This window comes from Cervus canadensis, chromosome 2 (genome assembly GCF_019320065.1).
Source record: "Cervus canadensis isolate Bull #8, Minnesota chromosome 2, ASM1932006v1, whole genome shotgun sequence".
In the NCBI taxonomy this organism is placed as follows: Eukaryota; Metazoa; Chordata; class Mammalia; order Artiodactyla; family Cervidae; genus Cervus; species Cervus canadensis.
In genome coordinates this window covers 114,586,789-114,611,307 of record NC_057387.1, presented here as the reverse complement: position 1 = coordinate 114,611,307, position 24,519 = coordinate 114,586,789, and the positions used below count along the sequence as shown (strand labels likewise).

General features: G+C 55.0%; 1 protein-coding gene across 7 annotated transcripts in view; it reads left to right on the top strand.

Moving 5' to 3' along the window:
- The window catches only part of THAP4 (THAP domain containing 4), a 33,659-nt gene extending 17,002 nt beyond the window's left edge, over positions 1-16,657 (top strand). For 6 of the 7 annotated variants that reach the window (XM_043462232.1, XM_043462229.1, XM_043462233.1 and 3 more), the window contains 4 exons: positions 2,531-2,690; positions 3,763-3,872; positions 4,507-4,610; positions 16,419-16,657. In XM_043462232.1, coding sequence (XP_043318167.1) covers positions 2,531-2,690; positions 3,763-3,872; positions 4,507-4,610; positions 16,419-16,538 — 494 coding nt within the window. In that variant the 3' untranslated portion in view covers positions 16,539-16,657. Of the gene's footprint in view, positions 1-2,530; positions 2,691-3,762; positions 3,900-4,009; positions 4,206-4,506; positions 4,611-16,418 lie in introns of those variants that run through there. The other variant, XM_043462231.1, reaches the window with a different exon arrangement.
- The last annotated feature ends 7,862 nt before the right edge of the window (positions 16,658-24,519 follow it).

Sequence of the window (24,519 nt, the reverse complement as noted above, 5' to 3'; positions counted from 1 at the left end):
TTCAGTGAAGACTAGCGGTGACCTCTCAGCAGTATTGACGGGACTCGTCCCCTGAGTGTTGAATGCTCCTTTCCAGTGCTATCAACGGGAACATGGTGTGAGTTCCCACCTGATTTTAAATTTTCTACTAAATGGGTCAAAAAGGTAAAGGGAAACGAGTGAAGTTAGCTTTGATAAACTGTTTAACTCAATACTGTATGAAACATTGTTTGGACATGTAGCCACCAGTACTTCAAAATGCTGGGGTGGGTGAAGTTCTGTATTTTGGGGTGAGGTCTTGAAATCCCACGTGGGGTCTTGCTCTGGGAGTGCATCTTGGGAGCAGCTGTGTTTCATGGGCTCGGGGTCCAGGGAGGCAGGCTGTGGGGAGCTGCCCTGTGTGGCCGCCCTGGCCGTCAGGCATGCCCTGCAGACCAGTCGTGTGCCGCGTGGGTCTGGCCCTCCTCCCAGGCACATTTTCCAGGCCATCCTTGTGGAGCCTCTTGTCGGCGCTTCCCTTCTCTCTGAGGCCAAGTCACACCGTGTCTGCATGTTCTGTCGGCCTCCTGACACGGGAGGGCATTCGGGGTGTTCCGGGCGAGCGGTGTGTTCAGGCCTCGGGGGGCTGTGTTTCCGTCTCTCTGGGGCAGGTTCTAGGGCAGGAGGGCTGCCGGCCTTGGTTTCCTGCCCTTCCAGCCGCCTCCGTTGCTGCCGCGGGGCCGTCCTCCTCCAGCTGCTTCCTGCAGCGGGGGGCCTCAGCCCTTCCGCCAGGCCTCAGGGCTCTGCTCAGACGGGAGGCCAGGGCCTTTCCGGGGGCGCGAACGCTCTTCCAGCCAGCCAGCCTTTCCCAGCCACACCGGCTGCCTGTTCCTGCCCGCCCAGCCTGCCCGGCCAGTACCTCGTGTTACACCTTCTGTCCCTGAGACGCCACCCCGTGTGCTCACTCCCGGCATGTGTGCGCGTCTCCCATCAGCTTGCTGCTGGGTTCCCGTCCGTGGACGAGCATCAGCCGCGTCGCGGAGGAGTGAACGGAGTAATCAGAGCAGCAGGGTCTGCCGGCCCAAGACCGCCAAGTCCGAAGCTCCTGGTCTTTCCTTCTGCTGGAGGTTGTTCCTGAAGTCCCGATCTCGGTTTTCCTTGCTGTCTAAATGTGAGAGCGTGTCAGTCGGCTCCAGAGTCACCGTCCTCAGCCCTGACTTTCCACGGGCGATTTGGAAAGGGAGTCCTGGGAGAGACAGCCAGGCCGGAGGAGGAAGGAGTGTGTGCCCCCACCCCCCGGCCGCCCATTGTTGCCTCGGGGATCTCAGAAGTCAGAGGTGCACACCCCGTCCTCCACCCGCCGGTCCTCGAGCACGGCCCCCCCTGCGCTCCGTCCCCAGCATTCTCAGTCGAGGGAGTCGCTTCTCCACCTCCAGAGCCCTTTGAGCTTTCCCCGGGTCGTTCTCCCAGACTGCATTCCACCTGCAGTCGCAGGCCGTGTGATCTCAGGAGCCAAGGTGCTTCCAGAAGCCTGGGCATCCCCGTGGTGTGTACGCTTGAGAAGCCGGTTCCTTTGTGCTGGTGTTTGGGGCTTGTCGACAGAAGTGGCCATTCGGTAGCTAGCCTCAGGACTTCCCTGGGGTCCGTGCTCCCACTGCTGGGGCCCAGGTTCGACCCCTGATGGGGGGCTAGGACCCCACAGGCCTCGTGCTGCAGCAGAAAAGCAGCGTGGCTCCTGCGCCAGCTCGGTGATCCCCGCCTCGCCTCCCCTCCCACTCAGCGTCGTGTGTGCTGTCTGCCTGGAGACGCTCGGTCTGAGGCGTGGCCAGGAGCGGGAAGCTGGCGGGCCGGGAGTCAGCCCTCCTGTCGCCCTTGCCCAGTGGGCCGTGCTGGCCCAGCCCCGCCTTCCCGTGGTCTCGGGGGTCCCGCGGGCCAGTTTCTGGAAAGCCGCTCAGCAGCACCTGCACGCTGACCGTGGGGCCTGGGCGCCCGGCAGACTGGTCTGCACACCCACCCTCCTCTGCGGTCCCGGTGCCCACCTGCCCCCTGCCCGCGAGGCCTGCCGTCGCCCTCGCCCTCAGTGGCAGGGCCCTTTGGTGCCCACGGGTAGCAGTCTCCGTCCAGTGCTGCCGCCGTGGGCCCCGCCTGGCGGGCAGGGTGCGCCCTCCCGGCCCAGAGCCCCCTGTCATGCTGCCCACGGTCTCCCCCTGCCTTCATCCGCAGCACCAGGCTGCCGTGCGGAGGCACCCTGACCAGCCCAGGGGCTGGTGACGCTGCCTTTTCAACCTCCTCTGAGGCCCTGGGCCCCGGGCCTCCCCCCACCGCCAGGCCGTCCTCTGTGTCCCAGGAGCTGCGGGCTCCGGAGCTGGTCCAGCAGGACGGGGCCCGCCGACAGCGCGGCCTTCTTCTCCCTGCCGAGAGAGGAGATTGAGGCTCATGCTGGCCGCGGGCAAGGTCAGGCCCTGCAGGTCAATCTGTGATGACCCGGGCCTGCCAGGTACATGGTGTGCAGTCCACGCTAAGCTGCCCAGGACAGCTGGCAGCAGCCGCTCACGCCCCTCTTTGTCCGCAGAGCCCCCCAGGATGAGCCCCGTGGTAGAGCCGCTGTCCTGGATGCTGGGCACCTGGCTGTCAGAGCCGCCGGGAGCTGGGACCTTCCCGACGCTGCAGCCCTTCCGGTACCTGGAGGAGGCGCACATCTCGCACGTGGGCCAGCCCATGCTCAACTTCTCGTGAGTGCCCGCCACGCCCCGCCCCACAGGACGAGTGCCCACCCCGGGCCAGGCCAGAGACACTGAGCAGTCTCAGCTTGTTAATGCAGATGGGAGGCATCCACGGTGCCCTGTGGAAGTCAGCCACCCCAGGATTTCTAGAGATTGGGCCTGGCTTTCCGCAGAGAGGCGGGGGAATCACAGGTCTCAGACCGGGCTTCCTGCCACTCAGAGCAGGGCGCCTGGGTGGGGGGCACAGGGTGGGGGTAGCTGAGGCTGTACTATCTCGTACCTTTTCATTTTATTCTTGACTGCAAGGGTGAGGAGAAAGAATAGCCTGCATATGAACCAAAAGGTAGAAATGCTGGGTTGTGTAAAACAGAACCACAAGTCACAGCCCTTTAGAGGAATTTACGATTAGCATTCATTAATTTCCTCTTAATGCTGGTCATTCAGTGACTGCCGTTAAAGAAAAGTGGAGAGAGTGAAAAACAGGTGTTTTGGTCAGTGCAATAGTGCTTGTGTAGGCAGTAGATGCATTTTTCGTGAGGGGTTGTGGTCGCAGGAGGCTGTGTGTGCCGGGCCCCCCGCCTGTCACATGCTGTCAGCACTGGGTTCCCTCCCGGCGCTGCTGAGCCCGCGGGCTGTGAGTCATGAGCCGGCGCCGCGCCCCCACCGTGGGCCTGCAGGGGAGGCAGGGTGATGAGTCGCGGACTGCCCGCTTGTGTCTCACAGAGGAACCGGTGCGCCCCTGAGCAGGATGCTAGCTCAGCGGTGGGAAGGCAGCGCCGAAGGGATGGGCTTGACGGTGTTGGTGGGGGGCTTAGACCGAGGAGTGTGGGAGGTGCTGACGGGCCTGGGGTGCACGCCCTGCATGACGGAGAGCAGGGTCCCGGGCAGGCCCCGCAGCGGCAGAGGAGACGAGCGGACGGGGCGGCCATCCCCGTGCTCCCCGGGTCTCTGCTGTGTCCTTCACGTGTCGACCCTGTGTGGTGCTTCACGGTCACTGGGTGAGGAGGGTGGTCCACCACGTCTGCGCGTGCTCTGCTGGGCACTGGGTGCCTGGGGCCCCACCTGTCGATTCCTGGTCCAGGTTCAACGCCTTCCACCCGGACACGCACAAGCCCATGCACAGGGAGTGCGGCTTCATCCGCCTGGAGCCCGACACCAACAAGGTGGCCTTCGTCAGCGCCCAGAACACAGGTGCGTGCCTCCCCGGGCCGCCTGCACGCGTGCCCTGCCAGGGCCCCGTGGGCACCTTCCCGGGGCGGGGGGCGGGGCTGCAGGAGCTCCTCTGCGGGAACGGGCCGGTTCCTGTCAGCGATCCCACTCACGTCTGTGCGAGCCCCGTGTTTCCCGTGCTGGTGGGCCTCCGGGGGGACCTCAACCGGGAGTGAAAGTTCTGTCTGGAAGTTGGCTTTGCCCCCCAGAGGAGTTCATTCTAAAGTAGTTCACCAGGTCCATGAGTTCAGACCCTGCCTGCGTCACCTGTACTTCGCTCATTGGCTCAAGTGAGCGCTCGCTTCCTGAAGCTGGTAGACCAGCAGGGCCAGCCACGCTGCCCCAGGTGTTGGCAGCCTGGAAAGGGGGGGGGGGCAGTCAGGGGGGTCCCCTCCTCTTGGCCGCACGTCCCCCCGTCAGATCTCCTGGGAGCGGGAGAGCAAGATCACCCCAGAGGTCACCGGCCTCGGCCGTGAGAGGAGCGGTGTCTTCCCTCCTGATGCCTAGGGGTCCTGCAAGGGGCTGTGGCTGCCTCAGTGCCTGTGGTGTTCAGATGTGGTGAGCCCTGGGCCGCAGAGGCGGGCGGCTGGCGTGGGGCTGACGTGTTCCCTTGCAGGCATCGTGGAGGTGGAGGAAGGCGAGGTGAATGGGCAGGAGCTGTGCATTGCGTCCCACTCCATCGCCAGGATCTCCTTTGCCAAGGAGCCCCACGTGGAGCAGGTGAGCCACTGGGCCCATGGGTCCGACTGGAGCTGGCCTCCCCCAGCCCCAGGGCTGGGCCGTCCCGGGCTCCCCTCTCCTCACACTCACACACTGCGGTGTGATCACCACCCCTGCTGTGTGCGGTCAGGTGTCTTGAACAGTCCCGTCCCCACCAGCATTGCTGGGGACCTGGTCTCCTGCTCCTCAGCCAGCACAATGTGTTTTCGGGATTTCTGGGCTTTTTAGTCGGATAAATGAAAGGTGGCGTCCCGTTTCTGTTGTGAACTCTAGCTAATGCCTGAGGGGGCGTTCTCGCGCTCGTGTCCCGCTCTGATACTCGGCGTTCGGAGCCGCGCCTGTCTCTGCGCGGCCCGTCTCGTGTTGGTCCGTGGTGGGCTTTCATGCCCCGTGGACGCTCTGTCCTTCGCTGTGCGGGTCTCGCGTCAGCCCGAGGTCTGGTGTGCTGTGCGCACAGGCTGCACGCCTGCCTCTCTCTGCAGTGGCCCCTCAGGGTCTTTCCCTCACGCTGCCTGAGTTTGGGGTCTTGGTGAGGAACGTGTTTTCTGCTCCAAGATGATGAAATTTCCTTTCGTTTCCTGGTGCTTTTATAGCTTTCGTTTGCGCCTGTGGACTGCCTGCCTTTCTCAGACCTGTGGCCACGTGGTGGGTGCCAGAGACCGCCCCCCCCGAGGTGGCCGAGCACGGCAGCACGGGGATGCCGGCAGGGGGTTTGGACCTTGCTGCGTGTGTCCCAGTGGATCCTGCAGCGTCCGTCACGGAGGCCTCCACGGTCCCGGGGTGAATCCCGAGTGCCCTGTAGCTGGTCCCCACGGACACTGCCGCACAGAGGCCGCTGCCCCCGCCCAGGCCCGGCCGCAAGCAGAGGCTGTGCTGCTGGCTGCCGAGTGGCCTTCCGTTCCCTTGTGTGTTAATTACATGTCCTGGTGACAATGTGGCTCATTCAGTCCGCGGGCTCATTTGCGACTTGAATTTTTTGTTTCCTGACGTGAGCATTCAGATCCTTTTCCTTTTTCTCCAGTGGGCTGTGTGCCTTACCTTCGAGCAGTAACAGTATGCTGTATATTCTAGACGCACGTCTTTCATGAGGTAGATGCGTTAAGACTGTGTTCTCAACTTGAGGCTTGTCGTTTCATTTCTTTAACAAAATGTATTACTTTTGATGAAGTTTTGTTCCCAGACATTCCTCTCACAGGTAGTGCTTCTTGTGGCATCTTAACATTTTTGCCTAACACAGGCACAGACTTGCACCAGCATTTTCTTCAAGAATTTTTACGGTGTTCTCTTTTTTTTTTTTTTTTTACGGTGTTCTCTTTTATGTTAAGGTTTTGATTTGGGAATTTATATTTTTGTATTTTATGAGGTAGGGGTCAAGATGCTTTCATTTTTTTTCCAGTTGTCCCAGCACCGTTTTTTAAAAAGATTAGCCTTATCTCATTACAGTATCTAGGCAGCTTTACTGAGAAGCCTCGCCGTGTGTGTGGATCTCGGCCTGGACGCTCTGCTGCCCTGCTGGTGTGCAGTTATCCGTGCAAGACCCTGCTCACCAGTTCTCTGGGCTGTGTGCCTGGAGGGGGAGTTGTGCGGCCACGTGGCTGATCCTGTCTGTGATGTCTCAAGGCCCCGCTGTACACTTTCCCACTTTGCCTGCACCGTTTTACATTCCCATCAACACCGCACAGCGGTCCCAGTCGCTCCACATCCTCGTCAACATTCGCTGTTTCCTGCTGTCACCCTTCCTCGTGGATGCGAGCTGGCATCTCAGGGAGTTTTGGTTTCCATCTGGCTGATGATCCTGATTAATTTTCATCAATGACAGTTTGTTTTTTCTTCATTGGCTATAAATTGGCACCCAGGAAATCAGTGCCAAATCCAAGGCCATTAAACCTGTCCTGTGGTTTCATCTAAGAGTTTTACAGATTTAGCTTTTCGAGGCTGTGATTTATTTTGAGGGTGTTTGTTGTGTTACTGTTACGTAAGGGTATGGTTTCATTCTTCTACATGGGGACATCCAGTTTTTCAGCACCATTTGTTGAAAAGACTGTCCTTTTCCCATGGTATGGTCTTGGCAACCCGATTGAAACTCATTTGACAGTGTGTGCAAGGGTTTATTTCTGGGCTCTCGAGACTATTCCACAGGTCTCCGTCTGTCTGTACGCCAGCGTCTCTCTGTTCTGATTCCTCTCACTCAGTGGGTAAGTTCTGAAATCAGAACGAGTGTCCTCCAGCTTTGTTCTTCTTTTTCAGAATCATTTTTGCCTGTTAAGAGTCACTTGAATTTACATATGAATTTTAGGATAGGTCTTTCTATTTCTATAAACCAATCATTTGCATTTTTATTTGAATTTTCTTAACTCTGTAGGTCTCTTTGGTTAGTATTTTTTTTTTTAGTATTTATTATTAATTATATCGTCTTCCAATTCATGAATATAGAATGTGTTTCCAATTATTTGTGTCGTCTTTCATTTCTTTCTGGAATATTATGTACACATGTCTTTGACCTCCTTGGTTAATCCCTGAATTTTCTTTAATGCTATTAGAGATAGAATTGTTTTCTTAATTTACTTTTTGGGCTGTTCACTGTTAACCTACAGAAATGCAGCTGATTTTTGTGTTGACTATATCCTGTTATTTGCCAAATTCACTCACGAGCTAATAGTTCTGTGTGTGGAAGCCTTAGGACCCTCTGCATAAATAGCTCTGCTTCTTCCGTTCCAGCATGTCTCTTGCTCGTTGCTCTGGCTGGACTCCAGAGCTGTGCGGCAGCGTAGAGAAGGCGGGCCTGGGCGTCCGTGCCTTGCTCTTGGTCCCCAGGAAAAGCATTCAGCCTTCACAGGGAGCACAGTGTTCCCTGTGGACCTTTCATGTGCAGCCTTTTATCATGGAGGTATTCAATGTTGTCAGATACTTTTTCTGCATCAGTTAAGATGATCATGTGGTTTTTCTCCTTTGCTCTATTTGTGTGACATATCATACTGATTGATTTTCATATTTGGACACATCCTTGCTTGCATTCCAGGAATAAGTCACACTTGGTCATGGGGTATAATCCTTTTAATACTCTGCTGAATTTGACTTGCTTATTTTGTCGAGGATTTTTGTCTCAGTGTGCGTAAGGGATGTTGGTTTGTAGTTGGCTTGTTGTCTGTGTCTGGCTTTGATATTAGGGCAGTTCTGGCCTCATAGAATGAGTTAGGTAGCTGTGGCATGGGGGATCTTGGGTGTCGCTTGCAGCGTGCGGGGTCCGCTTCCCTGACCAGGGACTGAGCCCAGGCCCCTGCACTGGGGGCGCGGGGGCTTTAGCCGCTGGCCTCTAGGCACGCCCTGGTGTCAGTCCTCGACATGTTTAGGTGGCTAACATTGCACTGTGAGATCGTCAGACCTAGGGCTCTGCTTTGGTATCAGATTTGTATTACTGTTCAGTCTCCGTATAGGTTACAGGTCTGTTAAGATTTTTCTGTTTCTTCATGATTCAGTCTTGGTAGGTTTTGTGTTTTTAGGGGTTTGTGCATTTCGTTTAGGGTTTCTGGTTTGTCCTTACTGCTCTTTTATAACCCTAGTTTCTATAAACTTGGTAGCAGTGTTCCCAGTGTAATCTTTGAGTTTAGCAGTTTGAGTCTTTCATTTGTTTTTCTTTGTCCATTGAGCTCAAGCTGTGTCCGCATCACTGATCTTTGTGAAGAGCCAGCTTTCGCTCAGTTATTTTTCTGTTCTCCACTTTACTTACCTCTGCTCCTATCTGTATTATCTCCTTCCTCCTGTTAGCTGTGGGTCTTCGTTTCTTCTTATGTTTCTAGTCCCTTAAGTTGTAAAGTGAGATCCCTGACTGGAGATTTTTCTTCGTTTTAAAAATGAAGCATTTTAGGTATAAATTTCCCGTTTGGCACTGCTTTTGCTGCATCCTATAAGTATTGATATGTTGTGGTTTTCTCTTCAATCATCTGAAGTATGTTCTGATTTCCCTTCTTTGATTTCTTCTTTGACCCACTGGTTCTTTTGAGTGTTACTTAATTTCCAGAGTTGTTATTTTTCTAGTTTCCCTTTTATTGATTTCTAATTTTATCCCATTGTAATTGGAAAAGATACTTTGTGTGATGTGATGTCTGTCATTTTAAACTTATTGAGGCTTTATTTTTAGCTAAACATGTGGTGTGTCCTGGAGCTTCCCTGCTGGCTCAGATGGTAACGAGTCTGCCTGCAATGCAGGACACCCAGGTTCAGTCCCTGGGTGGGGACGATCCCCTGGAGAAGGGCATAGCTACCCTCTCCAGCATTCTTGCCTGGAGAATCCCACGGACAGAGGAACCTGGCGGGCTACACTCCACAGGGTCGCAGAGTCGGACACGACGGAGCGCCCGAGTTCCGCTTTTCACAGTGTGTCCTGGAGAAGCGCCCACGTGCACACGGGGGCTGCGTGTCCCTGTCGGCCGGGGCCCTGTGCCCTCTCTGGTGGTTTTGTCCATGCTTCAGAGTGGTGCTGCCACCCCTGCCTGTGTCTGCCTTTAGTTCCGTCACTTTGCGCTCCTCATACCTTCCCGCTGCTTGAGCCCTTTATTAATACGGACTGTCTTTGTCTCTTGTAACCTGTCTTGTCTGTTTTGTCTGATACTAGTATAGCCGCTCTTGCTGTCTCTTCATGACTGTTTGTGTGAAATGTTTTTTCCCATCATTTCACTTTAAGCCTCTTTGTGTCTTTGGATCTAATGCTGGTCTCTTGTAGACTGCATGCTTTTATCCATTCTTCCAGTCTCTGCCTTTTGATTGGAGAGTTTAACCGTTTACATTTAAAATAATTACTGATAACGGAGGGACTTCTGTCATTGTGCCATTTTTTTCTAATATGCTTTACGGCCTTTTTGTCCTTCATTTCCTGCATACTGCCTTTTGTGTCCGGTTGATTTTCTGTGTTGAAATGTTTCAATTCCCTTCCCTTTTCCTTTTGTGTGTATTTTGTGGATGTTTTCTCTGTGGTTGCAGTGGGATCGCGTGTGACACGCCGTAACTGATCTGAAGTTGCTGCGGTGGCTGAGCTTCCGTACCTCGCCACATGTTTCCCTCTACAGACAGCTGTGTCTCTCCAGGCTGCGTCTGCTGTCCTCGCATTTCACCTGCAGGACCGCGTGTGGCGTTTCTCGCAGGGCCATCTGCTGGGGGAGAAGCCCCTCAGGTCGTGATCTGAGGACGTCCTGATTCCCGCCTCCCTTTGAAGGACAGTTGTACTGAACACAGGGTTCTCGCGTGACAGCGCCCTCTTTCAGGACTTTGCCTGTATCAGCTCACTGCCTTCTGGCCCCCAGGGTTTCTGACGAGCGTCTGCCGACAGTGTGCGTGAGGATGCTGTTTCTCTAACAAGTCGCTTTTCTCTTGCTTCTTTCGAGATTCTCTGGTTTGGGCTTTAAATTTGATTGTAACGTGTGTCCGTATGTGTCCGAGTTCCTCCTGGTAGGGCCCCCTGAGCTCTCTGCAAGTTTCTGTTCATAGGCCCAGCTTGGAGAGGCGGCAGCTGAGCACCGACGGCCTCAGGAAAGCCAGTGTCGCGGTAAAGCAAGGCACACAGAATTTCTGCTTTCCCAGTGCGCATAGTTATTCTATTAAGTGTGCGACAGTATGATGTCTGAATGTATATGTATACCTTACTGCTGACAGTGACACCATCTGAGCCTTCAGCAAGTCAGAGCTGTGACATCAGAGATCACTGGTCACAGATACCACAGCAAGTATAATAGTGATGAAGAAGTTTGAGATGTGAGAAATGCCAGAAGGGAAAGCGTAGACCAAAGTGAGCGAACGTGTTTGGGAAGACGGCGTGCGGTCACCACAGGCCTTCGGTTTGTGAGACGTGCAGCACCTCCAAGGCAGACAGATCAGTCCGCCGCGTCCTTCCTCGGCCTGCCTTCTCTCTGCTCCTCCAGAGCCACCCCTGTCCCTTCTTCACGTCTGCTGGTGCGTATGCCTGCTCGACTGCCTCCAGGCCCCTTGGGTGAACTTTTCATGTTATCGCACTCTCCAGCCTCAAAACTTTTTCTTGGTTTCGTTTTCTGTCTCTTTATCAGTGTTTTAATTTTGTTCATACGCTACTTTCTTGAGCTTCTCCACGTCTTCCTTTAGTTCTTGGAGCATCTTTGAGATTCTGGTGTGTGTTTGTCGAGCAGTTTCTGTGGTTATTTCCCCTTCAAATGGGCCGTACCTCCCTGTTTCTTCATGTGCCCTGCGATTGTGTTGTTTCTGAACACTGGGCCTGTGGGGCTGCTTGTGTGGTGACTCTGGAGACGAGAGCCCCTCTCCCCGGGGCTTGCTGGGTGCGTTGCGGGTCCCGTCGGCTCTCTGGGCCTCTCGAAGGGTCGGCGTGTGTGCTGACAAGGCGCCCACAGGGTGAGCCTCAGGTCTGCCTGGGTCTCTCCCTCTCGTAAGCGTCGGCGTCTGTGCTGACGAGGCACCCACAGGGTGAGCCTCAGGACTGCCTGGGTCTCTCCTGAGCCTCCCACCATGTGCGGTCGCTTCCTGATTTCCCGTCGGTGCTGTTACTTCTGAGCGTCCCAGCCTGCTAACCCTCCAGAAGTCACTTTAGTGGAGGCCTGACTGTCTGCCGTCGGAGCCCAGGCCTGCACGCCTGTGCCGTGTCTCACCAGGCGTGGGCCCCCACTGCCGTTTCTTCAGGGGTCTCCTGCTGTGCTGTGACTGTTCCCTTCGCAGCTCTGGGGGCACAGCCGGCGCATCTCAGCGTTGCGCCGCATCTCTTCCCGTTTCCCCTCCGTCACTCCATCGCCGGAATTTCTCCTCTCTGCAGCCTGCTGTTTCTCACCTCTCTGTTTCCGGGCCTTCTTCTCAGCACTCCCCTCCAGGGCTCTCCTGTCCTGTCAGCCTTGGGGCAGGGGGTGGTTACAATTGTGAGTTGTCTCCAAGAGCTGTAAAACAGATTTCTGCTCACCCAGCCTGCCTAAGGGCACACCTTCACCAGGTCGGGAGCCCACCTGAGGCCAAGATGCGGAGACGCCTCTGCATCCACAGGCGAGCGGATGACAAGCTGCGTTGTGTCACCCACACACCGTAGAGCACTGTGACGTAGCCATGGAAAAGAAGGACGTTCTCCCATTTGGAGCAAGACACATAAACCTTGAGGGTATCGTATTAAGTGACATGTCAAGACAGGTGCTTCCTGATTTCATTTATATGTGAAATTTAAAAAAGGAAACTCGCAGAAACAGACAAGAAGGTGGGAGAAGTGCACCGGCGTGGCTGTCGGTGTGAGCTTCCAGGTGGGAGGTGAACCGGCTCTGGGTGTGCTGTGGACAGCACAGCGCGGCAGGTAACAGGGCTCCATTGCATGCGTGAAGTTTGCTAGGAGAGTGGGCCTTAAACAATCTCACCACACCCAGGAAAGATGTGTTAACTAACTGTATTGTGGTAAACACTGAGCTGTACACACATGTGTCAAGTGATCACCCTTAAACTTGACCCGTACGGTGTCACATGTCAGTTTCAGCTCAGTAGAGCAGGGGCAGAGCCGGGGAAGGAGCAGGTGTCGGGGCTCCCCAGTGAGAGGGACGCTGGAGGCTGGCGGGAGTCCTCCGGCAGCCGGCTGTATGATACGCATGGCTCCGCCCCTCACTCAGGCCTCACCCCTCGTGTGGGGTGGCTTCCTGGTTTATTTTAGGACCTGGAATAAAGTCAGATATACCCTGCTCTCTCCTGGCCTGTCCTTCTCCACATTTTTCCTTACTAGATAAGACACTGGTGTCATTCAGTCACGAAGTCATATCCAGCTCCTTGCAACCCCACGCACTGCAGCAGGGCAGGCTTCCCTGTCATGCACTGTCTCCCAGAGCATGCTCAAACCATGCCCACTGAGTCAGTGAGGCCATCCCAACATCTCATCCTCTGCCGCCCCCTTCTCCTCCTGCCCCCAGTCCCTCCCAGCTCCAGGGTCTTTTCCAGTGAGTCGGCTCTTCCCATCAGGCGGCCAAAGTATTGGAGCTTCAGCTTCAGCATCAGTCCTTCCAATGAACACCCAGGACTGATCTCCTTCAGGATGGACTGTTTGGATCTCCTTACAGTCCAAGGGACTCTGAAGAGTGTTCTCCAACACCACAGTTCAAAAGCATCAATTCTTTGACTCTCAGCCTTCTTTACGCTCCAACTCTCACATCTGTACATGACCACTGGAAAAACCATAGCTTTGACTAGATGGACCTTTGTTGGCAAAGCTTTTTAATACGCTGTCTAGGTTTGTCATAGCCTTTCTTCCAAGGAGTAAGTATCTTTTAATTTTGTGGTTGCAGTCACCATCCACAGTGACTTTGGAGCCCAAGAAAATGAAGTCTGTCACTGTTTCTACTTTTTCTCCATCTATTTCCCATGAAGTGATAGGACTGGATGCCATGATCTTAGTTTTTTGAATGTCAAGTTTAAGCCAGCTTGTTTACTCTCCTCTTTCACCCTCATCAAGAGGCTCTTTAGTTCCTCTTCACTTTCTGCAATTAGGGTGGTATTATCTGCATATCTGAGGTTGTTATTTCTCCTGGCATTCTTGACTCCAGCTTGTGACTCATTCAGCCCAGCATTTCGCATGATGTTAAATAAGCAGGACGACAGTATACAGTCTTGTCATACCCCTTTTTGAACCAGTCCATTGTTTCATGTCTGGTTCTACCTGTTCTTCTTGACCTGCCTTACAAATAGCTGAGAAAAGAAGAGAAGTTAAAGGCAAAGGAGAAAGGGAAAGATGCACCCATCTGAATGTAGAGTTTCAAAGGATAGCAAGGAGTGATAAGAAAGCCTTAAGTGAACAATGCAAAGAAATAGAGGAAAACAATAGAATTCAAAAGACCAGAGATCTCTTCAAGAAGATTAGTGATACCAAGGGAACATTTCATGCAAAGATGGGCACAATAAAGGACAGAAATGATAAGGACCTAACAGAAGCAGAAGAGATTAAGAAGAGGTGGCAAGAATACACAGAAGAACTGTACAAAAAAAGATCTTAATGACCCAGATAACCACAACGGTGTGATCACTCACGTGGAGCCAGACATCCTGGAACACGAAGTCAAGTGAGCCTTAGGAAGCATCACTATGAACAAAGCTAGTTGAGGTGATGGAATTCCATCTGAGCTATTTTAAATCCTAAAAGATGATGCTGTGAAAGTGCTGCACCCAATATGCCAGCAAATTTGGAAAACTCAGCAGTGACCACAGGACTGGAAAAGGTCAATTTTCATTCCAGTCCCTAAGAAGGGCAATGCCAAAGAATGCTCAAACTACTGCACAATTGTGCTCATTTCACACGCTAGCAAAGTAATGCTCAAAATCCTTGAAGCTAGGCTTCAACAATACGTGAACCAAGAACTTCCAGATGTACAAGCTGGATTTAGAAAAGATAGAGGAACCAGAGATCAGATTGCCAACATCTGTTGGATCAAAGAGAAAGCAAAGGAATTCCAGAAAAGTATCTAGTTCTGCTTCATTGACTATGCTAAAGCCTTTGTGTGGACAAGACATAACAGGAAGAAGAGAAGCCCACTCTGAGAAGGCGTTAAAGGAGGAGTTCCAGCGTCAGACTGGCCTTCGCAGTCATGTCTCAGGGTCTGTGCTATGGAGGCCACACTCGCTTGGCTGACAGGAGCATGCGCATCCACGTCGCGGTGACTCTTCCTGCGCCTCTAGGGCTCCTGGGCCTCCTGACCCGCTGTCTGCCAGCGGAGTTGAGCTCCCAGCTGGGCAGGCTTCTCTCCAGAAGGAGGCCCCCATGGCTCTGAGCACCCCGGAGCCCGAACAAGCTCCGCTTTGAGGCTGCAGAGGCAAACAGCTGCTTCCAGCCCTGCCTTGTTTGAAGGAGGTCAGTCTGCAGCTCAGAGTGATCCTCACCCTAAGCAGAAACCTGGGGTAACCACCCGTCTCTGTTGGTGAGCCCAGCACTGGCCATGGGGCATGAGAGATGTTATGTACAACTTGGCCCCACTGTGGATTCTTTCAAAGAACTTTCATTTGAAGAGGAAAACAGCACAAGAAATTTCATCCAAGCGGCCACAAAGCCCAGAGGAGCCGAGCAGGTGATCCCTGCAGACCTGCTTGGTGGCAGGCCACGTAAGCAGAGCCCCAAGTGCGCTCCCGGGTGGGCAGCCCTCCTCAGGGACAATGGACACTGGCGGGCCGTGGGAGGGCCCGGGAACGGGGACACTGGCGGGCCGTGGGAGGGCCCAGGAACGGGGACACTGGCGGGCCGTGGGAGGGCCCGGGACGGGGACACTGGCGGGCCGTGGGAGGGCCCGGGACGGGGACACTGGCGGGCCGTGGGAGGGCCCGGGGACGGGGACACTGGCGGGCCGTGGGAGGGCCCGGGGACGGGGACACTGGCGGGCTGTGGGAGGACGGTGACGGTGCCGGTGCCGTGCAGACCATGGTGCAGGTGTGGTCCTGGGCGCAGGGGGGCGATTCCGAGGCCGCAGGTGTGGGTCAGGCCTGAGCCCCTGCGTCTCCAGCAGCCTGAAGGGGGCTAGGCCTGGACCCTGACCACGTGGCCTCCACCACCGCCCCTGCTGCCCTCGCACACACGAGACCACACAGGGTCTGACCGTGTGTCACAGGGTTCCACGGTGTTCCATGCATCTCTCTTTAAAACCTGAAGAACTTCCTCTAGTATTTTCTGTAAGGAAGATGGGGGTCCTCCTGGTGATGAATTGTCTGGACTTTTGTCTGAAAATGTCTGTTTTGCCGTCATCTTTGAAGGGTGTTTTGCAGCCAGAACAGGGGGACGGTCATTTTCATGGCTTTGAGGATGTCCCTCCGTTCTTCTCTGGTTCCATCCCTTCTGTGACTTTCCTGAATTGCAGACTCGTGTATGGGAACAGTGGGTGACGTGAGGCTTTCCTTGACGTTACCTCCCGCAGCTGGCAGATCTCTGCTTCTTGAGGTTGGGCCAGGAAGGGCAGCCCCTGCTCACCAGAGAGGGAGCTCCTTGGAAGCTGGACCCGCCCATGTGTTTCTGGGTAACTCTGACTCTGGGGTGCAGCCTTGCGGGGGCCCCAACCCGTGCTGCGCAGCCCCAGGGCTTGGGGCCCCCCTGCTCCCCAGGCAGCCTCCGCGCATGCCTTCTCCCTGAGACTGGCCTTTCAGCCCAGCTGGTTCTCTGAGGCCTTTAAATGGACTCTCTGAAATCTGGCTTTGCTCTTTCCTCTGCGGAGGGCTGGTGAGTGAAAAGCGGTTGTCTGGCCTGGTCAGCACACCTGTTCTGACGCTCGGGGGCCCGCAGCCCCACTTGGGGCACCAGGTAACAACAGCTGGAGGTGCTCTCTCTCTGTTAAAGGTCTTTCCGCCTCCTGCATCAGCAGGCAGGTTCTTCACCACTAGCGCCACCTGGGAAGCCCACTGTTAACAGAGCTTGGTGGCGAGTGGGTTCCTTTCCAGGGCTTGGTTGCCTTGGGTCTGTGTTCTTGTTGGAGACCTGGCACTGGTGGAGCGGGGTCCCTCCTCCAGCTTCCGTGCCGGCTGTGGAGAGAAAGCAGGAGGAGTAGAAAGGACACCCTGGGGTCAGCCTGTGGCCAGACAGCAGGACAGTGCCCCTGCTCGCCTCCCGCCTCCCAGGGCAGCTAGGGGGAGGGAGAGGGCGCAGGCCGGGGGTCAGGACGCCCGTCGGGGCTGCCAGCCAAGGGTGTGTTGCCCCCTGGCAGGGGCACTGCCCGGCTCGCGGGCCTCTGACCGCTGAGGTGAGTGTTGCGGCTGCTGCAGGAGCGCGTGGCCTGTGCTGGCCCGGCAGCCCTTGTGGAATCGTTGGGCGATAAAAAACCAAAGTGTTTGTTTTCTTCTGCTCAGATTACCCGAAAATTCAGGCTGAATTCCGAAGGCAAACTTGAACAGACAGTCTCCATGGCAACCACTACGCAGCCCCTGACTCAGCATCTGCACGTCACGTACAAGAAGGTGACGCCGTGACCCCGGGTGGCGCTGCCTGCCTGGGGACGCCACGCCGCAGGCGGTCACCCTGGGTGCGAGGGTGCGGCCACGCCTCTTGTAATGGCACAGAGAAACCAAATAAAAGGCCTTTATTTTTATGGGGGAGCATTTCCAATATTATCACTTGCGTAAACTGCATTTCTTTCATCTGCTGGTGATTATTTGTTTTCAGAGTCTCTTCCCTAAAAACTTTAAAAGGGGTGACATTATATCATTTCTTCCTGCAGTTTTGATAAGATGCTTCCCTCGTGGCTCAGTCAGTAAAGAATCCGCCTGCGATGCAGGAGACCTGGGTTCAATTCCTGGGTCTGAAAGATCCCCTGGAAGTGGAAATGGCAACTCACTCCAGTATTCTTGCCTGGAAAATCCCATGGACGGAGGAGCTGGTGGCCTACAGTCCATGGGATCACAAGAGTCAGACATAACTTAGCAGCTAAACCACCACCAAAATACTTACGAGTCTTCAATAGTCAGCAGTAAGCTGAAGACAGATTATTTTTAAGAGCCGAGCACATAAGGACCCCATTTCCTAATGGACAGAGGGTGTTCCCATGGCATGAGGGTGGCTGTGAGTGTAAACATCGTTAGGTGAGTGTGACCTGAGTCTCGGTAATACACACCTTCATTTGTTCCTTTGCTTACAGTGGGATTTTCCACACACACACTGACCCTCAGCCCTCGCCCCGCGCCCGCCAGCGCGGGCCCCACACCCGTGGTTCATGTGCTCTCCCTTCTCGTGGCTGAAGCATCTCACAGTGAATTCCACACAGTGCCATTTGTCTCAAACGCCTCAGCCTGTGTGCAAGAGCATTTCTCTTCTTCTCAGTGACACGGTCTCTGTCACGCCCTCCTCCCTGTTTTGCCCTCTTGGAGGGGCCGGGGGCACAGCTGGTTTCACCGGGAGCCTAAGTAGACACAGGGTGAGGGCGGCTGTGCTCAAGGGCAGGGGTCCGGGCTGCAGCCACAGCACAGTCACACGGCTGGGCACACAGGCATCGTAGGGGGCTGGGGGTGCGAGGAGGGGCCGGCCTGAGTGAGGACCCCGGCCGCGCTGGACTCCCCGGGGAGATGAGGTCTACAGGGGCACGAGGCGTGGTTTGTCCCGAGGCAGCGTCCGTCCAGCTGTGCACCCCTGCAGCCAGACACGCCGCGCGCCCCTGACAGGCGACGGCGTGGGGCGAACAGGACGGACCGTGCCCCTCCACGAGGCGAAACAGGAAAGGAGGGTGATGGGGCCCGAGCGAATCCAAGAAGTTGGGGCTCCAGGGGGACCCCTGTGGCCCAGGCCTGTCCTCCAGGCTCTGCACTGGTCCTGCCCCACAGCTGGGCCAGAGCAGCTCCCCCTCCCTTCACGGAGTCCTGCTCTCCCCGAGCCCTCCCCATCTGGGGTCCCCCTGGTGGGGCTCTGCCGAGGTCGTGAACCTGAGGCTCCAGGCGGCCCCATCCTTCAGGGTCCAGGGAAGGTAGCAAGGCCGTCCGCGGGGTCGCAGAGTCGGACACAACTTAGCAACACAACAGCAACCAGCAAGGCCCCAGGGCTGTTGTGTCCTGCACGCTGGCAGAGACGGTGCCTTGTGGGCACCAGACACCCCCTCGGGGGGCAGCCCCCTCTGCCGTCCACAGGACCATGGTGGGCAGGCACAGGTGCACGGACACCCCACCACACAATCTCTGACACGCCTTGGGAATCATTTCTCCATAGTCTGGACGTCGGGCCCTGACTTCGGTTTAGGTGGCTGCCTGTCAGCCTGCCGCTTGGGGGACTTGCTTGTTGCTGACAAGTACCAGCCTCCTTATCAAGTCGGGCCACAGTGTGACCTATCTGGACCAGCTTTCTTACTACTCTCAAGGTCAGTAGGCGGAGGGTTTTCCAAACTTCAGGTCTGGTTCTTCCTGGCTGACAGCTCTGCCTTCACACCTTGGGCTCTGAGTGTCCGAGGGAAACAAGGCACTTGCACTTTGCTTGGAGACCCCCAGCCGGACACCCGGGTCACTGTTCACGAGCGCTTCCTGCAGCCTAGGACACAGTGCAGCCAAGCTCTGTGTTGACAGACGTTCCCGTTTCCATCAGATCTCATCAGACTGGCCTTTACACCTGTCCAAGTTAGTGAACGGAAGCCTTGCTAAGCTGGAGCCGGGAGGGAATTCCCTAGCGGTGCAATGGTTAGGACTGTGCTGTCACTGCCCAGGGCCGGGGGCCAATCCCTGGGCAGGAAACTAAAATCACACAAGTTGCACAGCATGGCCAAAACACTGTGTTAATTTAAAAAAATGTTGAGTGGGCAGGCCCCAAGGGGGCGCTCCCAGCTAGCCCCACTGGATGTCACCACACAAGGGGACCAACCTGGCCTCCAGCCAGAAGCAGGAGGAAGAGTTTCTCCCTGCCCGGCAACAGCCCAGCCAATGAGAAGCCTCCACGCTCAGGCCCGCTTGCCCCAGTGGACTCCTCACAGCAGCCCCTCTGACCTCTGTCTCCCATAAAAGAGCTTCCTCTCCTCTTCCCTGGGCTTGCCTGTGGTTCACCACAGCTTCTGACCTGAGACGCAATGCTTTGCTGCTCCTGAATAAACCCACTTTGTTGATAAAAAGTCGGCTGTTGTATTGTTTCAGGTCAGCACATCCATGTTCGTCCCCACGTTCTGCTCAGGCCACGCGGGTATTCTCTAAGAAGGCTGAGGCTTCCTGCACAGCTCTCCTCTCTTCCCGGGTCCCCAGTATCACCCCAACCGTCCATTCACAGCACTGGATGCTTTCTAGCATCCGTCTTCAAACTCTTCCAACCACTGAGTTCCAAAGCCACTTCCACATGTACGTCTCGGTAACAACTTTCTGACTTGGTCCCGTCAGACTGCTTTAACAGGAATACCACAGACTGACTGGCTTTTAAGCAATAGGAATTTACTTGTCAGCATCCTAGAGGCTGAAGACCGTGGTGCTGGTGACCGGCTGACGGAGTTTTCTCCTGGACGGCTGCCCACTGGACCTCACGTGCGGGAGTGCTGGGCTGGCTCTCTGGGGTCAACCAGGCAGGTAACTGTCCCAGTCACAAGGTGACTTTAGGACCTAGTCCCCCCGAGGCCACACCTTCTCCTTCCACGACGTTGAGGTTAGGATTTCAGCGTATGAATTTGGGGGAAGACAGACATTCAGACCACAGCTGCAAGGTCAGACCAAGCTCAGCCTGGAGGCTGAGGCCAGAGCCATCTCTGTTGCTGGAATGATGCTAAGAGGACCTGGGAGCACCCAAGAAGCCCACTCCCTCCCTCCTGCACTGCAGGCTCCTCCCTCCTTCACCCCAGGCTCCTCCCTTCTCACAGCCGGGTGCGGGAGGGGTGGGCAGCCCCAGAGCAGAGCAGGGAAGGTGGGGCATAAAACGGACAGAAGCGGATAGCCCACACAGTCCCCTGGTGGTCTTCTTCCCTGCACCCCACCCATGGCGCTGACGGGCTGGGAAGCCAGAGGGCACTCCCAGCCCCCTCCTTGTTCCTCTGCCCCCTTTCGGGCAGCCTGGAGGCTGGACCACCCTTCCCAGGGGCTGCCCGCGGTCTACCCATGCAGACAGAGTCCACCTGCCTCACAGGGTTGATGCCACGGTACAGACGGAGGCAGCCTGCCCGCTTCATTCTGCTTCTCTCACCCCACCCGCTTGGACCAGCCCCTCAGCAGAGCTGCCCAAGGGCCGTCTCCTAACCCTGTCCTCACGTCTGCGTTCAGTGGCAGAATTCTCTTAGAAAATCTTCCCTCCATCCAGTTAGGCTCAGGTTGGGTTCCTCTGAAACAGTTCACGCCGGAGCCAGCGGAAAGGCTCGTCTCTTCCCTCTGGTGTGCAGTGTTAAAGCAAGCGTGCAGGGACACCGGGGCTGGCCCGGGACCAGCCTCCTCACACCACGCCTCCCTCCACCCGTCCTGCTTCTGCTAGAAACCCAACACTCCTGGTATGTGTGATGCGATCTAGTCAAGTCCAGTCTTTCTGTGGCAGACGGAGGTGCCCACATGACCCTAGTTAGCCGGACAGAGACCCTGATGGCCTCTGTGCCCACCTTCTGCCCCAGCACCTGCCTCTTCTCCAGCAGGGGTGGGAGTGAGAGGCTGGAGCAGCACCGGCTCCCTTTAGTGTTCCCAGGTATTTCCACTGAGCTATTTGCCATCACACGGCCCTTCACTCCCTAGTGCTTCAGCACGGGATACGTGTATTTTTTAAGAAAGGAAAATAAAATTGTGCACCCACACTGATATTTCCAATTCTGATTCTTAGATTATAAAATTTCTTACTTAAATTCTTTCATTTCGCCTCTTTTAAGAAAAAAATCTTATCATTATTTGCTTTCTCCTGCGGGATACACAGGACTTCCTGATGGCTCGGTGGTAAAGAATCCACCTGCCAATGCAGGAGACGCCGGAGACCCAGGTTAATGCCTGAGTGGGGAAGATCCCCCACAGAAAGAGATGGCAACCAGCTCCAGTATTTTTGCTTGAAAAATTCTATGGACAGAAGAGCCTGGCAGGCTAGACTCCATGATGTTGCAAACAGTCAGACAAGACTGGGTGAGTAGTACTAAGGACAAGAGCCTGGGGGTGCAGTGCATGGGGCCACAGAGTCGGACACGACTGAGCAACGAAACCACCGCGGGACACACACGATTAACTCGGGATAGTCATGTTGTCGATAAGACTACTAATTGAAGTCAGTTTTCTGCTATTGTTTTTACAGTTTTCACACTGAGTATATAATGTTAAAAAAATATTATAGTTGGAATAACTAATTTCTCCGGGTGCTTATGTCACCGACTCAGTGTACAAACTCATTTGTTTATTTCTACAATTGACTGTTTCTCTTAAGTTAGCTTTGCTAATGCAAATCACTGACATGACCCTGTGTAAAACAGACTTCCCGGGTGGCCAAGGGGCTGGGACTCTGCGCTCCCAGGATGGAGGGCCTGGGTTCCGTCCCTGGTCAGGGAACTAGACTTCACATGCTGCAACTGAGAATCTGAATGCTGCAACTAAAGACTCCACATGCCACCAGGAAGATCGAAGCCTGGCCACAGCGAGGACCCAGCGCAGCCAGATAAAGAAATTAAAGAAACCCTGTAAAACCAGGTTCGTTTTGCTTCACGTGGGTGCAGAGCCCCCACCTGGCAGCCCTGCCACGGTCTATCAGCAGACACCCTGATGCTGCGCCTCTGGGCTGTTTCCAGTCTTTTGCTAATCAAATATTGTCACAATGAATAACTACGTACATGTCATTTTGGGCTTCTGCCAGTGTATCTTTAGGACAGATTTCTCAAAGCGAGATTACCAGTCCGAGGACAAACACACTCGGGACTCGCCCAGGTGTTGCCTTCCCCACGGGCACTGTGCCGTTTTGCCTCCCACAGCAAGTGTGAGGTGTCCTGCCCCCAGCAAGTCTGTGGTCAGATCTGGACGCAGCCAACCTGGTAGGTGAGGACTGGGGTCCCGGGATCCTGGGGCAGTTCGGGTCTGCATTTCAGCTTTGTCTTTCCTTCTTGACTTTTTTTTTTTTTTCCCTTCTTGACTTTTGAGGCTGAGTAAGTTCTTTTGAATTATAAATAATCTTCCTGATTTTCAACTACAGCCTTTCATGGAGGTGAAATGCACGGTTACAACATGAAGTTCACTGTTCCACGGCGTCCACACGAGTGTGCGGCTGAGCAGCACTTTGTACATTCGCGTGCGTGCAGCCACCACCTCGGTCTCCTTCCAGGACAGCCTGTCACCCCAGGAAGAAGCCCCATGGCCCCTAGTCACTCTCCCGCCCACCCCACACACCACCCCCTGCTTCCTGCCTCAGGCTGCAGCGACTTTTGAAAACACTAAATGCTATAAACACCTTTTCCCATCAAGTATATTGATATATATGTTATAAACATATATATAAATGTCATAAACATTTTTCCTCGACTATATTGATATATGTTATAAACATATATAAATGTCAAACACTTTTTCCCATCAAGTATATTGATATATATGTTATAAACATATATATAAATGTCATACACATTTTTCCTCATCGACTATATTGATATATATGTTATAAACATATACATAAATGTCATAAACACTTTTCCTCATCAAGTATATTGATATATGTTATAAGCATATATATAAACGTCATAAACACTTTTCCCCATCAAGTATATTGTCTTTTCTCGTTCCTGGGTTTTGTGATTTACTATTATTTTTCGAACTCTCATGTGTTGTTTCATGGCTCCCTTCATCTCCTCATTGCAGAGGCTCCCTGCTCTGCTGTGAGCGGGGACTGCTCTTGCTGCGGAGCCCGCGCTCAGGAGCTGCCCCACCGCGGCGTGTGGGACCCTCCTGGACAGGGTATCGGACCCCTGTCCCGTGCACCCGCAGGCGGATTCTCACCCGCTGTACCACTAGGGACATCCGCTTGTTCTCGGATTTTAAATCACGTTTAGGAAGGTTTTGCCCACTCCCCAGTTACAAAGAAATTCACACATTGCTCCTAGCACTTGCTTCACTTTTCACACTTGGCTCTTGGACCCATTTGTGACTTGTCTCATGTCTGGTGTGACGCCCGGGTTCGATGTGGTCTTTTTCCGTGCACTGACTGCTCGTCACGTTTGCTGACGACCTCGTCTCCTTCACCTCGTCATGGACTTGGTTCTCCAGGCTCCAGGGTCTGTCTCTGCGGGCCCCGTGTCCCCATGCCTGCGTGTCTGCATGTGGCCGGGGCCTGGTGGTCTGAGGGGAGACCCAGAGGCAGGGAGGTCCAGACCTTCCTCGTTTCTCTTCTTGGAAAGGCTTTCTTGGCTGTTTTTGCCCTCCCCCTCCTCATGTGAACTTTATAATTAGCTTGTTTAGATCCAGAGGGGAAAACATACTCTAGGACTTTCTTAAGAGGAAGATGCTTTCCTCAGTCATGTCCCACTCTTTTGTGACCACATGAACTGTGTATCCTGCCAGGCTCCCCTGTCCGTGGATTCTCCAGGCAAGAATAGTGGAATGGGTTGCCATGCCCTCCTCCAGGGGATCTTCCTGACCCAGGGATCCAACCCGCATCTCCCACATTGCAGGCGGAGTCCTCACCGTCTGAGTGACCAAGCAGTTTCATAACAATTATGTTAAAGTTATAAACTCACTTACTTGTAGAGAAATGGCTTTACGAGACTGTTTTCTTCTAGAACAAGGGGTTTTCTCCATCTGACCAAGTCTAAGGTGTCCTTGAGGAAGCTTCAGTTTGCCTCACACGGGGTTCACATTTCTTCTCCATCTTTCCCTCACAAGTCACCTTCTGTGATGCTGGAAAGGGCGCGTTCCCCCCTCCCCATATCTCCTGCCCAGCATGCCCCCCACGCCCAGTCTCCCCGCGGGGCCCTAAAACCTGCTGCTTTTCTGCCTCTGTGTCTGTAGCACCAGCTCCTGGTGCTGGAAATGCCCCAGGGGGCTGATCCCAGTGACGGGAAGCAGGGTGCTGGGGGACCCTTCCTCTCCCCCCCAACCCCCAGACTTCCCGCCTCGGGCGCCCCTGGGATGCCCCTCCCTGCAGATGGAGCAGGCACAGCTGGGAGGTGGTGCTGGCCCCCTGCCCGCTCCCCAGGAAGGAAGCTGAGGAGAGCGGTCCTGGGGGGCCTGGGGCTGGGAGATGGGCCCCGAGGGAGGCGCGGGGCCGCCCGGTGTGCACAGAAGCTGGCGTCTGGGCTCTTCCCGCAGGAGGCACGGCCAGGCGGCCAACGTGGCCATCTGGTGCCTTCTGCCTTGTACAGAAAGGGAACCAGAGCAGAGAAGCCACGTCCAGCCGTGTGCCCGCGGCCGGGCCGCCGGGGGCTGCTTCAGGGGCCGCCCCCATCACGGCCGGGGGGCACTGCAGTGGGAGGTCGTGGGGAGGCGTGGGCAGGGGGGGTGGGGCTGACCACCACGAAGGGCAGGGCCGCATGCACGCGAGTGCCAGTGTGTGCATGTGCGTGTGTGC